Genomic DNA, 18,727 nt, shown 5'->3' on the forward strand with positions numbered 1-18,727 from the left:
GCAGTTCTATGAAGATGAGGCTTTCCTGAGACTTCCTCAAAGCACCATGGCTGACCAAAGGCAGGGTAACTTGCAGACATCCATCACACTCCCCTCCACATGCAGACTCCTGCCCTTCGTGCCAATTATTCTTACTGGAAGAGGAACTCATTGTCCAATTTCCTTCCCTCAACCTTTCCTCTGATTCCAAACAAAACAAAACAATTCTTGCCACACTGTTTCAAGGAACTGTGGCATACTGGAAAATGCCCACATGAGCAAAGAATTCTATTCATGGTTTGCATGTGATTCATGCAACTCATTTTGATTTCAGCTGTTGCATGCTTTGTTGTCTTCTGAGGGGAACTATCATTTTGAAGCACTGTGTGTTAAGAACCAGGAAATTCTAGGTGACCAAATGGCCGGTGTCCACTGAGCCCATGTTGGACACCAGATACAATGTAGATAAACCAGTGGGTATTGGCCAGTTGCGGATTTAGCCAGCTCTTGAAAAATGCTGAGCACAATGTTCCATTTGGATTAGTGCAGTGTGGTCCAAGCCATCAAATATTTGTCCTTCATTCCTCACTATGTAAAAGAGCAATAATAATGACTTTCATACTGATGGATATATTATTTAGAAACATGGTAAGAAATGGAAAAAGCACTTAAGGTATCACACGCAAAAAAGTTATACAGATCTCATTTTATTAATAATTTATAAATTATACTTATCTGGTCTTGACATATTCTATTAGAATCATATTATTTGAGGCAAAAATAGTAATACTCTACTGCAGAATAAAAAAGTCTACTGGTGATGATATGAGAAGTATTGGTATGATAATTTTATAAATTATTCAAGTCTGTGGGAACACTCCAGTTCAGAGATGATACTTGGATTTATTTTCAGATTTCTTCACTTCCCTCATGCATGTTAGCTCCTCTGCTTGGTTTTGGCATTGTGTTTTCTTTTACTAAATGGCATAACTTTTCCAACGCTTATTTCAGAGATAGCCAATGAGTGACTAGAGAGCTTCAAATGGTCTCAGGCATTTTCTAAAAGCTGGATTTAGTTGTCAGCTTTTGTAAATAGAAAGCTCACTATAGCTTCCCTACTCCCTGCAAATGGAATGCACCCCAAAATGTCACCCATTTTAGTGACTTGCCTAGTTCCTCTAGGCATGTGTGTTTGTGTTAAAGTGGTTGGTCCACTCTTTCGAACTGTATCATAGGACATGCATATTGGAGTGGGTCTATGAGTCAGAGTACACTGATTTATTATTCCTTATTAATTTAAGAACAGCTGAGGGAATACACCTCTTACAGCTGCTGTTCCACAGAGCATTGTTCTAGGTTTTTTCAAATGTTATATCTGGAGTCTGTAATTTGTTACCTCATTATGCCTGTGCAAAATTTACTTAACTTACCCCCTAGTCCACTACGCCTCTGGAGGGTTGGCCCTTCCTATTATCTATCATTTACTCCTTTTCCCTAACATAGTGAAGATGCAATCCTCACCTTCCCTGATCAAATCCCCGGATCGCCAGCCTGTCCACTGATCTCAACCCTGGCATATAGGGGTAGGGGATGAGCCCACTGCATTACTGTTTGTAATGAGACAACTAGAAACTGGAAAGAGCAGCTAAAACAATGAGTTGTGAACTGAGAAAATAAGCACATGATTAGTTCTGACTTGAATGGAATATCTTCCTGATACAGTCAAGAATCCACTAGAAACTGGATCTTCGTCATCAACAGAAGAATTTCAGTAAGCAAGGAAATAAGCCCTTTCTAAAATGAACTTTCTCAAGGGGCTGAAAAAATAATTTTACATGTATATAATTTATTAATATTATAGTCTCATATGATACAAGCATTTCTCATCTAAAATGATACTATAAATTAGGAAACACTTTCATTAAACTCTTGGGCCTCAGAATGTAGCATGTGGGTATACAAAATCTTTTTGAAATTTAAAATTATATTCAGCAGAAAACGGATACTTTTAAAATGATGTGCATTTTAATAACTAAAGAGTAAAACATTTCCCTTAACATCAAAATCAAAGATTATTGTACTCATTTTAATATTACTATATAAATATAAAAATGTTAACCGATACTTGCCTAGGTCAAATATTCCAGTTGCATTAACAAACATATACATAACAAATATGAACTTATAGCAAATGTCAAATTTCCCCATTATTATCTTCTCGTGACATCGTGACTTTAAGAGCCTGCAGAGTGCCTTTTTTTGTTTGCTTGTTTTTGTTTATTTTGCTCTATGATCTCTAAGTATTTAGGCAGGAAAGAAAATGCAATTGAGGAATATTTCAGTTTTGAACAAGAGTCAGGTCAGTTGCAATCTCTTTTGTATACTCAGCATTTGAGAAAATATGCTGTGAAACGGTGAGCTGCCACTGATAATGGTGGGAGAGGTTAGGCCATTTGTTCATAGCAGTTATCTACCCAATGGCTCTTCACTATATAAAATAACTCCCATGGCCCCAGAAAAGAATAAACAGTTCATCATGTGAAAAGCAGGTTGCTCTCATCTGTACAAATTAACCTATTCTCTTGATGCTCAGACATCAAAAATATTCTATTTCGTGTTAAAACAGAAATGGGTTCCTACACTGCAATAGGGTCAATCTTTACCAGTTTCCTCTTCTTCTCCCCACCTGCAAACTCTCTGTCCAATTAAAATACTTGAAAGCCCACTTTTGTCTAATACTGTTACAACAATGATGGTCTCGGATTAGAATATGACTGCTTTGGTTGACTTTGGTTTCGTGAAGCCATTTAAAAAATCAAGTATGTGATATAGTTCAAAGTTTTAATAAAGGATTAAGGGTAACTGAGTGACAGTGAAATTTCTCATGTATTTGTTGAATGTCTACCAGGTTCAAAGCTCTGTGGTCGATGCAGCTTTATATCCCAGTTTCTTTGTATTTTGGGATCATGGCCCTTTGGTGACTGGTAAGGAAAAATACTGTAAAGAATTCTAAAGAATTCTAATGTGGGAAGTACTGGGATGGGGGTGGGAGGTACCAGTAGATTCAGTTAATAAACTGTTGCTCCGGGTTCCAATAGCTTCACACCAAGTCTACATTTCAACATTGTGGAAGAAGGATTGGTTCAGGAATCCTTAATAATCTACCCAGATCATGATTCAAGAATTTTAAGAGCCAGTGATTTTAAACTAAATGACAACAATCCAAAAGCTTTGAAAATGGTCATAGCAAACCCTATCCAGACCTTAAACCTTGGCAGTAAGAACTTGAGAGTTTAAAGAGTCCAGAGGTAACTGTTTGTTCCTCGGGGGAGCAGCGGCCAGAGGTCAATTTGCAAAGCATCTCCCAGAGTCTGGTGTCATGTGCCTTGTCCCCTTGCCATGCAGCAGTTCTTTTATTACCCATATTTTGCTTTAACATTCTAAATGTATAGTCTCTAGGAATATTATGAGCATGGCAGGTTATTTTCTCCCTCCACAAATCCTGGTTGCATAATTTAACATAAAAACAATTTGGGGAAGAGATTTTTATCTTTCTACATTCTGAAAAGCTCTTACTGATACAGTTGAAAATATGCAATTGAAATACTGCATTTTCTTGAGTATTCAATAAATTTCATGGGTTTTTTTTCTTAACTGCCTAAATAGGATAAATAAAACCACTCAGTTCTTTAAGCACAGCAAACATGAATCAAATAGCTTTTAGTCCATATTTATAAAAGGCAATGTGACCATCATAAGTTTCTCAATATTCCCTGTCACCTTTAAGCATTTCCATTTATTATTCTCAATATATTCAATAGCATACATATGTTCACAAAAAAATTCTTCCCCGGGGCTTACCGTCAGCTTTTTCTTCCCCACATCTCTTAAAATCTCACCCTATACATGACTTAAAACATGTTTTGAACAGGTTATATGAAAATCCTCTTTTGTGCTCAACGTAGACAGAGCCCCTTGGAATCCGGGAGAAAGCAATCACATTCCAGTTGTGCTGTCAGCGTGAGGGCAGAAGCTCCAAAGCACTACGTTCCTAGAGCTGTAAATCCATTGTGTTGCATGTTATAAATAAGAAAATTGCCCTGTCACAGCTACGGTTTGGGAGCATTAACATTTTTCTTTGCAACTCTCATTTTTAGCCTTTGCTGTTATTTTTTTTCCTTAGTAAAACTTAGTCTCTGGATGAATTCCTGTATCGCTAACCTACACGCCATAATTAAAAGGAATCAACCCCAACCCACCACGACGAAGGTGGCAGTCAGCAGTTAAGACAAAACTCTCACCGATTTAGCACGAGGTGGTTCTGTCTCTGCTGCACCCCCTGCCACCCGGCCTCCCCCCAGCCTCTCCCTCCATTTCAGCAAGCTACTTCACGTTGCATTAAGGATGCGTGCTGTGTGCTTTCGAGCTTTTAAGTTTGGTCTTCTCAACCATGACAACACAGTTATAAATTGTTCTCAGGGCTAAGCCACTCAACATCTTGGCACTTGGTTGTTTTTAACTTTCAACAATAGGCCCTGTTCACTCCCCTCCGTCTCAGTTCTTTATTCAGTGATCAGACAAGACACTGATGAAAGGCTGGTCACGGCTTCCCCCCCATGGTATCAGTGTGGTGGCATGTGATGATTCACATGGGGTGTGTTTGATCCGAGAAAGCCCAGTCTCTGCTTATTCTTCCTTTGTTCTGTCATCTGGGGGAAAAGAGAGAGTGTGTTGAGCTGGTTTTTCTCACTTTTGCCCAGGGCTGGTGGGCTATGCAACATGGGGATGATATTTCCCAAGCACCTATTGTCTGTCTGATCATCATCATATAGGATATATTTACCAAAGGAAAAAAAAAAAGAAAATATTTTTTTAAAGTGAATTTCCACAAACAGAAAAAAAAAAAAGGCAAACCCCTCTCTGTGGTTGAAAACAGGAACTATGGTTCTTTTAAAGCAGCCCTGACTTGTCAGATAATCATCACCGTCACCGTAGTCATTTTAATAGCTATCACAGCTACTTTTGATAGTATTTTTACTACCGCTAATCATTTCACATGATGAAGGCGTTGATTATAGCATTGAAATGACAGGTCCCAGTGACGATCTGCCTTTCCGAGGAGTTTAGTAATTGCTAGGATGGCTGAAAATATAATTTTCTATCAAAAAGTAAAAAGAGGTCCTTGTATGTTGGCATTTGCTCCCTCTTCCCCCTTCCATAGGTGGAGAAGAGTCACACAGGCGGGAGTGGGGTAAGGAGAAGCCTCTATCTGTGGAGCTGCAGTCCTCCCAGCACAGAGTGGGGGTTCCTTATTGGAATTCACAGTTCTCTGTGGATACCAGTCTTGCTGCAGGGAGCCACAGGTCTCCCCTCACCCAAGGTGGTGACTGATTCCACAGCCCCCCCAGCTCCAGCTCCCTGAGCACACTGACCTGCTCCTTGAGCTCTGCCAGCTGAGCCGACAGCTGTTTGACCAGACTCATGGTTGATTCCAACTTCTCCTGCAGGTTCCGAATCTCGTTTTGCTCACTGTCACCTTCATTGCTAACGAGGGACATGGCTCGCATCCGAGGAAACCAGTCTAAATTCTTCTCCTAGAAGCAAATGCATGTTCAAGAGCAAGGGAATAAGTATGGAAGAGAGCCTGAAGTTCTGTGGAGAAGGTTTATTTGCATCAACAATTTAAGTGTCAAAGTTTCTTAGTACTCAAAGCCAAAGGTACTGTTTCTGGCCCTGCCTGGGGATGGTCTGTGGGTGGGAATGAAGTGAGGGTTAGACATTGGTTTTCATGAGCTGGGGCAAGGTTTTAGGTATTGGAACAAACTTCCTATGGGCTCCCAGGGAGGTCCTGGGTAAAGCATTTAGCACAGCATCTGAACCCAGAGGGCATTCAGGAAATCTTGATGAATGATGAGGTAGGGTCTAGAGTCTGCGGAGAACAGATCCAAGTATGTGTGGGTACAGTAGAGGCATGAGCTATTTCTCCACCTACCCCCAACCTCCTACCCCAGAAGAGAAAGAGGTGGCCGCATAGGAGGGTGGTAAAAGAAATGTTTCAGTTCCAGCCACCCATGCTAAACTAGCTTACCACCCACTTCCCCCAGACAGGCTCTGAGCTCTGCTCAGGCAAGAGGGAAGTGGGAGGGCATGGCCCTAGGTTACTTTGTCTGCTCCCTTTGGAAACATTTTATGACAGTGAGGATGAGGTTTCAGAGTCAGACTTCCCCAGAGGGCAATAGCTGGTACCACTTCTGTTTTTCTAGGCAGACTGGGTGTAGGGGTGTGTGCATGCGTGCAGCCCTCCATTGTTGCTGAAACAAGTAGTTCACCAGATGCCTGGCTCTCTTGAAAACTCTGATTGCTTAACATCATAGAATCACTGTGCATTACTTATATTACACTTTTCAATCCTCAAAAGGGCTTGCAGGGTAAATCATATTGTCCCCATTTTGCAGATGAGACAACGAGCTGCTCCAACAGTTTAAACACCCATTTGACAAGCCAGGGAACGGCAGAGCTAGGATTTGAAGCCAGGTGAGCCTTTCCACCACTGACTGGGTATGTCACCCCGCATCACTATTTACCTCCCTATTTCTCGAAGTCACCTTTTCCCCAGTATCCCTAAGCGGTGATCTTCCCACTTAAGAAAAGCCTCCTGCAGGGGCTGCCATGACTGCTACCTGGCCAATCACTAGAATCAGGGTCGACAGAGTACCTTCCTCCCCTGAGGATCAGTGGGAAGGCCCGACCTATCTCCATCCTTCTGTCTCCATCTCGTCTAGCCATGGAGCTGTTGCTGGTGTTCTGCAGTTATTGTCACTGCTCAGAAAACAACAAGTTCTTTATGGTTCCCCACCCCCAATGCAGTGAAAAGGACAGATGAAGAATTAAAGAGAAAACATATTAAAGAATTTGAAACTGCATTTAAACAGCTGTAGCTAATTAGCATTTCAAAGAAAAAATGGTAACTTAATTTGAAGTGCAGAGTGACAGCCAGATTCATTCATTCAATCAATCCTTCAACATCTTTTTCCTGGTATTTAGAGGAGAAAATCAGATAAGATGTCTGCTCCAAGGGGCTGATGGCTTTGGACAGCTTCCACGAAAAATGGACTATGTGTTGTGTATATCAGAATCTCCGGGGTTGCTTGTTAAAACTGCAGGCTTCAAACCCACTACCTCTTTCCAAATCAGAACGTCTTTGGGGATGTGCGTGATTCCTATGTGCACTCCAGTTTAAGAACTCCTGTCGATGCTAAGAAGATAAATGATAACAGCTGGAGTCGTGGCAGGGTAGGGAGACAGCCTGAAGGGGAAAGATCTGGAATAGCTGTTGTGGGGAATGGGAAGAGGAAGCCAAAAAAAAGTGCGCCATTAAATGCTGGTAGGGCAGGATGAATGGTCCAGCAAACTGGGAGACCATGACTTGTAGGGACATCTGCAGAAACCATGGTTTTCCAGCAGCCCCGGTGGATGCTCAGGTGAGGCAGAGCCGGACTGATGCAGGATGGTGTGTCCTGTGTCAGAAAGCCACAGTGCTGGGAAGCTAGACTGGCAGCAAAGTGCCAGCTGGACTGAGGGATGCTAACGCGTGGCCTGGTGGGCAGGATGAAGAACAGACCTGGGCTCACTGCTCTCTCAGCACTTAATCCTTTCAACAGCCCACTTCACTTCTCTTATCTGTTTAGGATCTATATTCTTTACAGTATTATGTATGGTCGGGGCCTTATAAATGAAGAAACTGAGGCCAGCACATGGTTTTTAGCTGGGACCTCAACCTAGACCTGTCTGCATTGGGGTCTCTTGGCAAGACAGAAGACTCTGGACAGAAAGTGGGATGATAAAATGGAAGATTCCAAAGGTAGGACAAGTTCAGGGAATGAAGATTTTAGGGTGAGACTGCCTTAAATCCACTAAAATATCAGTGATTTGGGAAAGTTAGTATTTATTGGTTACAGAGTTTAAGTTGGGGAAGATGCAATTCTCTGGAAGGGGGAGTAGTAATGATTGCCTAAGAATGTAAATGTCCTTAATCCTGTAAAACTATACACTTAATATGGTAAACTTTATGTTATGTTGTATTTTACTACAATTTTTTAAAATTGTGTTTTCAGGGGCTAATCTTTTGGATGATTTGTGCACAAAGTCCCTGATGTCATCCTGAAGGAGGTCAGTAGTTGGGGTGGATGTGAGGCTGTGGGTGGCCAAGGGCCAAAATCTGTGATGAATGTCCAGGAGTGACCAGGAGGTATCAGGGGGCTGTAATGGGGAAAGGTTGAAAAAGGCATCTTCATGTGAGGGTGAAGAGGTGATGATTCTTAATGAAGGCAACCCAGTCTGCTGACCCTCTGGCATGGCCCTCAGTATGGAAGGGTTGGGGAAATAGGCAGCTGCCACCATGTGGGCTAAAAGACTAGGGACAGTCTTGGGAGAGCCAAGAAGGCAGCATTCTGGGGCAGGAGAGGTGATCTGTACTAGGATAGGGATTCTAGGGGACATCGATAGACCAGAAGGGCTGGAGTTAGAGGGTCCTGATGGACATGGTGATACCCAGGGTCAGGATGGTGAAAACATCAACTTTCAGAAAGTCTCCAAAAGAAACAGAAGGAAACCACTGCTCTAATGCTTGGCATCACTACTTCAAAGAGAACATGGGTGAGACTCCGCGAAGCCACCTGTGAAGAGATCCTATCGCTGGGGTCCCAGGGGCGGGCCTCTCCCTACACACTCATTCTCCACTGGTCACTTTGTTCATCCATTCATTGGCTAATTCTTACTGTGTTTAGCACGGCTGTGCTAGGCCCTGAGAAAACAACAGCAAGCAAAACCCAGCACAGTTCCTGTGCTCATGGAATTGCTCATCCCGGTGGAGAGACAGACTTCCAGGCTGGTGAAAGCAAGGACAAGCCTGTGCTGGTGGGCTCTGGGGTCCTTTCTCGGAGTCCCCAAAAGCTGTTCTCATTCCTAATCCCCTTTTGGTTTTCCTCACTTTTGTTTCCTCTGCTGCTTGTATCTTTCTCTGTTTTTGTCTGATTGTGTCTCAGTCTCTTCTCTCCCACTCGTGTGCTTTTGTTTTATTCTTGCCTTCCTCTCTACATCAACTGACCATTGTCTTAAACTAAAATACCGTGTGTCAGGAAGACTTCTTTTTCAGTAATGAATGCATTGTAGAGCCTTTTCTTAATCTTCAAGGAACTTGACTTGAATGTTTTACATCTTTCACTAAAATGGAAAAAAAAATTGCCAACCGAAATTGCTCTGTCCTCTTTTTTTTTTTTCAAAGAAAGCCAATTTTGTAAAAATAATTTTCACAACTGATGTTTCTTCAAATTGGTGCAGGAAGTACTTTTTTTTCACCAAAATTAACTCAAATACAATAGTGTTCTCCAAATAAATGCTGCATATGCTTTTTCATCAAAAGTGGCTCCCAATTAAATCCCCCAAGGTTCCTCTTTCTGCTCTAATGGTGCCCTGAGCAGTTTCCCATGAAGGGCTCAGACCGAGCTGGGTGAGACCCTGGATTTTTGTCTCAGCCAGAACTACAAGACAGATATACAGAACAGGACAGCGCTTCCTTACTGCGTTGACTTGTAACATGTCCACCATCTAACGAGGCAGCCTGATTTGGTTCGTTACATCTTAGTTACTCATATATGTTATGTACATCTTGTGATCATGCACATGACTAGTAGATTCCCATGTGGACTTTTGTTAGTCAATATGAAGTCATTTCCTTCTTCCACCAGGAATGAAAATATTTGACCACAGAGTAGCAGAGAGTCAGAGAAGTTGCAGATCAACTTGTTAGGTTCTGAGGTTACAATGTAAGAACGTAGTAACTGGGGCACCTGGGTGGCTCCTTTGGTTGAACATCTGCCTTTGGCTCAGGACGTGATCCCGGGGTCCTGGGATTGAGTCCCGCATTGGGCTCCCTGTGGGGAGCCTGCTTCTCCCACTGCCCGTGTCTCTACCTTTCTCTGTGTCTCTCATGAATAAATAAATAACATCTTAAAAAAATGGGGAGTGGAACTTGGGGAGTGGAAATTCAGAGCTTCTTGAGGGTTCTAAAATGCAAAGCTCAGAGATGAACTAGTCACGTCTCTGAGAAAGGATACACAGAGCATGCCAGCCGTCACCCTCTAGCTATCCCTAAATTTACAAATAATTATCTTTCTAGATGGCCAGAAATGAAAAAAAAATCAAACAGTACTTCAAACAGATCAATTTGATTGACTTACTTTTGGAGTTATTCAATAAAATGATCAGGGTGTCAGGTCCCTCAAGGTGAGCTGTGCTGCTTTCACATTCAGTTCTTCCTGTGATACCACATTTATGCGAAAGAGTGGTATGGTGGTATGGTGAAAAGAGCAGTGACCTAAGAGTCTGAACACCGGGTTCTGGTTTTAGCTCAGCCTAAAACTGGCTATGTGATATAAGGGGAGTGGGGGGCCTTATTCTCCAAGTCCCAGTTTCCTCATCTGTAAGACCAGAATGTGACCCCAGGTGGTCTCTGTGTCCCCTCCAGCTCATCACGAATTCAAGGAAAGTTTTACAAATCAAATTGCTGAGACAAGCCTTGAGCTCGCCAAGTGAACAAACAGAGACATAGCATGGAGGCTAGAAACGACCTTGAAACCACAGAACCCAAGCTCAGCATATTACAAATGCCTAGCCTGAAACCTAGAAAGTTTAGGTTTCCTTGAGGTCTTACATACAGTGGCAGATGTCCCTGCACTTGCTTTCCACTTCTGGACAAGTTCCTTCACATTACATAGTGGAATAGCTTTTATGGACTCTGTCTCCGTTGATGCTTAACTGGCCAAGGGCTCAAGAACATGGAAGATTGAAATGCTTCTTCTCCTTGTCAGAGTGAGATTAAGAAGTAATGGGATGGGTTTCAGTGAACCAAGCTTTGGTGAAGTTGCCTTATGTCCTTTTAGCTGTACTAGGCACCCATTAAAAGTTGCCTGTTTGGGGGATCCCTGGGTGGTGGCTCAGCGGTTTGGTGCCTGCCTTTGGTCCAGGGCACGATCCTGGGGTCCCAGGATCGAGTCCCACGTCAGGCTCCCGGCATGGAGCCTGCTTCTCCTTCTGCCTGTGTCTCTGCCTCTCCCCCCCTCTCTCTCCATGTCTGTCATGAATAAATAAATAAATCTTTAAAAGTTGCCTGTTTGTAAACTAAACAGGCAGCAAGGATCGTATTCTACATCACAGTACTAGATCCCACTTGTTGGCTGCCTAGCAAGTGTCAGGCACTTGAGTCATGCTCTGGCAAATACCCGCAACAACTCCATAAGGTAGAGACTGTTACCATCCCCATTTTATAGATGACAACACTGAGTCGGGAAGAGGATTAGTTACTTGCCCAAGGTCACACAGGTGTTGTAAGTGGCTGGGCCAGCCCTTGGCCTCCACCCCGTCCAACTGGAAATCTTGGGCTCTTTTCACTGCACTGTACTCCTTCCTCATGTCTTATGGAGCGGTCACTGCTTAGCTTCTGAACTTGCCAAGAAAAACAGACCACAGTGAGAATATAATAACTTGAACCCCCTTGGTTGCTAAAGGTTTATGTATTGAAAATGAGAAACACAAAGCCTCTAGGCAGTGTATCAGATCCATATGCAGATACTCATGAAATGCAACTACACTTGACATTCATGGCAATTTTGCAGAGTGCTCTGAAGTATTGCTAATGAGGGGTAACACACTGAACATACCATGTATTATATTGTAATAAAATGCCAATAAACCATTTACTCTAGACCCTCACCTCTGTTTCCACTCTCCCTGACTATGCTGAGAATGTGCTGTCACAAGACCATTTTTGCTAAGGTCTTGGTTACCATCTCTCTTCTAAGCCTTCTGTTTATACTGCATTTTCCAATCTGAAATCATTTACAAAGCCTCCTAGGCTGACAAGTATAACCATTTCCCCAAAGCCTCAGTATGACCCACTGCATTCCTCTCTTTGCCTTCTGGTTTGAAGATGTCAGCAGAAATGGCTCTCCAAAGGAACACTACCAATGCAAATACTACCTACTTACTGGAAGGCCCCTGAGGGAAAGCATCATTGCTCCTTTCCCAGAACTTTGGACCTACAAAAATATCCTGGAACAGGGATTCTTTCTGAAGTGAAAGTAATCCTTTTGGTTATGGGGGAGTGCTTCATGCACCCCATCTCAAGTCTCTGCTCAGTGCAGTAGGGACATGGAGGGGAGTACTTCTCAACCTCTAACCAACATGGTGACTTTGGTGGCAGGTTAGGCATTATCTCAAAAATTTAAGGGATGTCCCCAACACTGGCATCTGGGTTTCTAGTCTTGTGCCCAACCTCAAACACCCCACTTGCACATGACAAGTAGTATTGCTTGATGTGTGCAACAAAAAGGCTTGTTCTCCTGGGGGTTCAGATGAAGAAGACCCCGGGTTCATGAGGAAGGAAGGATGAGCTGGAAAGCATATACTTGTCTGGCAAACTTTAGGGACCGGAGGTGACAGAAAGGATCCAGCTGCGTCCTTTGAAATTAACACGCTATTCCTGGATTGACAAATAAATGAAAAACTTGGCAACTCATCCTATGTATTAAAAAATGACATGTTAGGAACTGAAAGATTCATTTGCCAGTCTTTATCAACTGTATTTTCCTTCTATATCTCCCTGTTATTCTGTATCTGTATCTCTGTATCTTTCTTCTACAACTGGTGACTTCCCACAAATGTAGTAGAGTAACAAACTCGTGTGGTTTGAAAAATTTTAAATGTGGTAGCTATCCAAAGCAAATCTGTATCGAATGATTTTGTAAAGCAACAAAATCCCTTTATAGTGGCATTGTCAAACCTTGAAATATTTTTAAAATCTAAATGCTCAGATATCAAGTATGCATTACGTACATGAAAGTGGTTTAAACATGACAAAGCACTACACAAACATAAAGTACTGCTTTATGGGCTGCTGGGGCAAGATGCATAGAGGTTGGGCTCTCTTATAGCTTATAGTTGTAGAAGGTACTTAATGAATGCTCAGTGAGTAATGACCCCTGGTTTTACTGCTCTGCTCTTGCCTGGCCCCTGTCCATGGCCCCACCTCCAGGGTAGATGGGAAGGGGGCTGCTGGCCTAGGAGCCTGTCAGGAGATAGTCCTTGTTCCAGAAGGTAGAGAGAGAAATAAGTCTGAGGAAGGAGAGGTACACGGTTATAAAAACAATAGGCCTATTTATCTCAGTAGGGCTGAGGGTTTGCAATAAAAAAAAGTGACAGCTGGGAGGGACTGGACACCGGTGTAATCCTACAGCCCGTTTCCTATGCAGCACAGCCAAGGTGGGAGCAAGAATGACCTGTTGCCAGTGCGGGGCGAGCAGAGGAGCCGGGATGCTCATACCACATCATAGCCTTGCAGGCTTGAGCTTCTGCAGAGGTGGATGTGTGCAGCCCCCCCATCTACGGCTTCCTCACCCTAGTAAGCCAGAGTGAAGCAAGTGAGTGTGGACCTCCTCAGGCGAAAAGAGGACTCAAAACAGTTCAAAAAACTTTTATAAAAGTGTCTTAGGAAGGGTGTTAGGCACTGGAGTTTCTAAGACTCATGGGTCAAGATTCCTGTCCTTATGTATTTCCAGACTGGTAGGGGAGCTAGGTAGTGGAAAAGGTAGCTGGTAATGAGGGTTGCGGCCTCCAGCAATGGGCAGAGGCTCTGCAGGCAGTAGGCAGACCAGAAAGTCATTCCCTGGGGGTGGGCTGCATGCTAGATGGTGGGTCTTGCCTACTTAGGAGGTTGAGAGAACTGGGATTTCCAAAGCCTGCCTATACCAGGTAACCTGAAAATGCACCAGTGCTGGAGAGGAGGGCTCTCAGTAGGGACCTGAGAAGGAAATGATGGTACAGGTGATGACCCTTCAGCTTAGCTTTGTACTCAAGATGGCTCGTCCCACTGTGGACAGCAGGCAGGGCTGTGAGCAAAGACTATGGTCCCTGAAAATCCACCTTGCTTCCCATTCCCGTTCCTTATCCTTCCCTCCTTCCCAGGCTCCCTCTTAGAAGCTTCCTGTCCTCCATGATGAGAGGGCAGTGGCTGCACACAAGAGCAAAACTGTAGATTCTGTTTTGAATCCCTGACATAGTTAACATTGGGTGTCTACACAACACATCAGCTACATCTGCAAATGGTAGGGCTCTGATCTGTTCCCAACTGACCAGGCCCCCCACTGACAGAGAGCCACTGTGAGAGAGAGTGGTCCTTGGCTGGGAGGCCGATGAGGGCATGGGTCCAACAGTAGCTTAGGGCTGCTAGGAGCTACAGTCCTGCTGTCAATAACTAACAGCATTACCAGGCAATAGCCAGAAAACTCAGCGGCAGAAGGCTCTGGCTGTGGGGTACCTGTGAAGTGGGGTACGGGGGGCTATGAGGGATGGGGCATGGACCCAACTTGGAGCAGCAACCAGAGAGAAGGGAGTGGAGCCTAGTGCTTAGAGCTGCTGTGAGCCATCGGCTAGCTCATTCTGAGATACAGGACAGTACCAGACCCAGGATGGGAACCCAGTCATTGGTCCTGGTGATACAGTGAGCAGGGGGCCTGTCTGCCACGTGACCGTGAGTGAGCAAGGAACCAAAGGACCCGCCCCAGCATTTCCCCCAGATCCCTACTGCTGGTGTGTCTACATAGGTGTTAAGTGTGAAACACTGACCACAGACACAGACACACACACACACACACGCACAAGTAGTAAGTAAAACCTGCGCATCAGAGGAGACTGTCGGGGATGCCAGATGGCTCCAAGATGCTCCCTACAGATTGCACTGGGCACAATGCTAAGCTGAACAGCCAATCATTTCCCTTGCTGTTTGTGTTCTTTCTTTCCTTTTCCATGACTCCACTTAATCTATATTTTTATCCTTGAGACTCTAACTCTTTCTTAAACTTTTATTTTTTTAATTTCCATGTTTTATCCTTAAGTTTCTCTTGGCCTCTTTATCAAAGAATACAAAAATTTCAAGGCACCTGGGTGGCTCAGTCTGTCGAGTGTCTGACTCTTGGTTTGGCTCAGATTCGTGAGATCGAGCCCTGCATCGGGCCTGGTGCTCAGTGGAGTGTCTGCTTCTCTCTCTCTCCCCCTCTCCTTTTATCTCTCTCTCTTTCTCTCAAATACATAAATCTTTTAAAAAATGAATATAACTATTTCTTCTACAAATAATTTGAAGTATGCGCATCTGAAAGTCTCATTGGTGATAGACAAAAATGAGATTTCATCACAGTGAGATTGGGGCAGTGTATTTTTTTTAAGATTTTATTTATTTATTCATGAGAGACACAGAGAGAGGCAGAGACATAGGCCAAGGGAGAAGCAGGCTCCATGCAGGAAGCCCAATGAGGGACTCGATCCATGGACCTGGGATCATGCCCTTAGCCGAAGGCAGACACTCAACCACTGAGCCACCCAGGCATCCTGTGGTGGTGGGCAGGGTGTCAGGGGCAAAGTATTCTGAACAGAGTATGGAATACTGGAGTGGGCATTTGTCCAATCTGTGGCCACTCAGCATGTGATGTCCTTCTTGTATTTGCAGGGACCACCACTATGGAGTCTCGGTGGGAGGCGGGATCCAGCATCCAGCCATGGGAGCCGAGGAGGAAGGCTGCTATGTTGTCTGTCCTCCCTGTGGCAAGAGAGCCAGTTGTGTGACCTTAGACTGGCCCATCACTTGCTCCTGCCTGAGATTCGGATGAGGAACAAGTGATGCCAAGAAGCAGTATGAATTCCTTTTGTTTGCAATGGTGGCATCAGTGACATCTGACTGTAGTGAAGCCACCTGGTGTTGAGGTCAACTTCCAGAGAAAGCATCAGTGGCAGTGGCACACTCCCTAGGTGGGACCTCCTGGCCAGCTCATTGGGATTCTTCTTGTATTGAGCTTGATTGTCACCTTTTCCTACCTTCTGTACATACCTCCACAAATCCTTTTTCTTCCTAAGGTAAGCAGAGCTAGTTGCTATTGTTTACAATGAAGAATCCTGGTTGGTACAAGTATTGAGAAATTAATAGGACCAAGTGGTATTTAACACTGGCCAATTTTGTCCAGAATAAAGATGATGAACCTTTGGAGTGCTTAAGGGCCTTATCCAAGTCATACGGCTAAGTAATTATATAATAGTTATGTTTAGTAATATATGGTTATGTAATAAATATGATATTAATTTTTTTGAAGTAAAAATAATCATGGATGGATTGAACCATGTAGAAAAGAACCATGTAGAAAAGTTTCATCAGTGTTCTTAGTAATAGCAACAAATTGGAAACAATTTAAGAGTCAACAAATTAGCCAATGATCAAAGGTCATAGTATGATGAACTATACAGCCACTATACATCATGGCATAAAAGAATATTTAATGAACTTGATAAGGATTCACAATAAATATTTTTGTGCCTTTCTTTCACTTATCATGGAAAATTCCAAATATTAAGTTTGGTGACTAGACTGAACCCATCATCTAGCTGCAATGATTGTTAATTCACAAGTAATCTTGTTTAATCTAGACCCCTCCTGAGTACTCTCTGATTTTTTTTTTGGGCCACCCCCCAGGCCCTCACTCAGCCCTGGAGGACCGACCCTCTCATAAGCAGCAAGAGAACATAAAACAAGTGTCAGGTCCCAGTCTCTCTGAAATCCCTCACATATCTGTCCTCATCTTCCTCAAATCTGTCTTCAAGGTCATCTTCCTCGACTTTGCCATAGGCAGTGCTTTCTCAACCCCCTTCCCTGGGTGTATTTGTTCCTCCATACCAGGAATTCCCTCCTAGCACATGATATGATATACTTACTTATTGTACTTCACGTCTGTTTGCCCTGCTAAAATACAACTCCATGAAGGCAGGAATTTGCGTCTGTCTCATTCATTCCTCTAGCTCAAGCACTGGGCCTGGTACTGGTAATACTTAGTAACTATTGTGGTAAACCAGTCAATGCTTAGTGAATGAACAAGTCCCAAAAGCCTGGTGGGAGCCACCAGGCTCATGCCAGAGGTTAAATGTCCGTGGCACCTCTATAGTTCTCACTGGTGGAAGGGTCAAGGATGAGCTGGGTTTGGTAGCACCCAGTTTCAAGCTGAAATCACTACCAAGGAGAAGATAGTAATTTTCATTACTGAGCTGATAACTGATCTTCATTTTTCATTAATTATTTTGAAGCCTTGAATCCAACCATGTCTGATGCCTCAGTTATTATATATTTTTATTTTATTTTTTTTATTTATCCCATACCCTTACCTTTGCCCCTGGCAACCATCAACATGTCTTCTGTATCTATAAGCTTGTTTGTTTGGTTTCACATATAAGAAAGACCATGCTGGGATCCCTGGGTGGCGCAGCGGTTTGGCGCCTGCCTTTGGCCCAGGGCGTGATCCTGGAGACCCGGGATCAAATCTCACGTCAGGCTCCCGGTGCATGGAGCCTGCTTCTCCCTCTGCCTATGTCTCTGCCTCTCTCTCTCTCTCACTGTGTGCCTATCATAAAAAAAAAAAAAAAAAAGACCATGCTGTATTTGTCTCTTTCTGACTTATTTCACTTAGCATAATGCCCTTTAGGTCTATTCATGTTATCACAGATGTTTTCACTCTTTTTTATGGCTGAATAAAATTCCAGTGTGTGTGTGTGAGATTGTGTGGTATAACGTAATGTAGTGGTCCAGTTTCATTCTTTTGCATGTTTTTCCAAACCCATTTATTGAAGACACTGTCCTTTCCCCATTGTATATTCTTGGCTACTAATTAATTGTAAATTAATTGACCATATATGCATGTGTTTACTTTTGGGCTCTTTTTTCCATTCCATTCATTTTTGTGTCTATTACCAATGTTATACTGCTTTAATTATCAGAGCTATGTAACATAGTTTGAAATCAGGGAGCATGATGCTTCCAGCTTTGTTTTTTTTCCTCAAGATTGCTCTGGGTACTTGGGATATCTTTGTGGTTCCATACAAATTTTTTAGATTATTTGTTCTATTTCTTTGAAAAATGCCATTGGAATGTTGATAGTGACTGTACTGAAACTCTAGATTGCTTTGGGAAATATGGATGTTTTAATAATATTCATGCTTCCAATACGTGAGCATGGAATATCTTTTTATTTATTTATGATTTCTTCCAGTTCTTTCATTAATGTCTTGTAGTTTCTGTCATACACATCTTTCGTCTCTTTTGTTAAATTTATTTGTAGGTATTTTGCTCTGTTGATGCAATTGTAAAGGACATTTAAAGTTTTCTCTTTCTGATAGTTCATTATCAGAATTTTATATACTGATTTTGTATCCTGAAATTTTCCTGAACTTGCTGATTAGCTCTAACAGGTTTTTTTTTTTTTTTTTGGTGGAGTCTTCAGCATTTTCTCTATATATTATGTCATCTATAAATAGTGATAGTTTTACTTCTCCCATTCCAATTTGGATGCCTCTTATGATATTATTAATTATTTATGGGTAAACAATTACACAGAGGACAAATTTGTGAACTGCTTAGTTTTTAAACTTTTGAGTATCCATTTCTGATTTCTTTTTGTAAAGAACACCCATTTGATAGAACCTGTATGACACGGGCACCTAACATATATTGTTGGTAAAATGGAGTTGTTGCATATGGCACTAATGATATAGATAAGTTGGGTAACATGATTTTTTTCAATAAGATACATTGTTAGTATGAACTATTTCTTTTTTTGGTTGTTCTTTACTAATCCAAAGCAAATATCCTTCCTTTCTCTTCTTC

General features: G+C 42.7%; 1 protein-coding gene across 1 annotated transcript in view; it reads right to left on the reverse strand.

The window, feature by feature from the left end:
• Positions 1–666: 666 nt before the first annotated feature.
• Positions 667–18,727, reverse strand: part of ITPR2 (inositol 1,4,5-trisphosphate receptor type 2) — a 469,109-nt gene continuing 451,048 nt past the window's right edge. Inside the window, exons 56-57 of the mRNA XM_055318489.1 lie at positions 5,412–5,573; positions 667–4,688 (exon numbers count right to left, since the gene is read on the reverse strand). Coding sequence (XP_055174464.1) covers positions 4,602–4,688; positions 5,412–5,573 — 249 coding nt within the window. The 3' untranslated portion in view covers positions 667–4,601. The remainder of the gene's footprint in view (positions 4,689–5,411; positions 5,574–18,727) is intronic.

Source organism: Nyctereutes procyonoides, unplaced genomic scaffold (assembly GCF_905146905.1).
Source record: "Nyctereutes procyonoides isolate TBG_1078 unplaced genomic scaffold, NYPRO_anot_genome, whole genome shotgun sequence".
Lineage (NCBI taxonomy): Eukaryota > Metazoa > Chordata > Mammalia > Carnivora > Canidae > Nyctereutes > Nyctereutes procyonoides.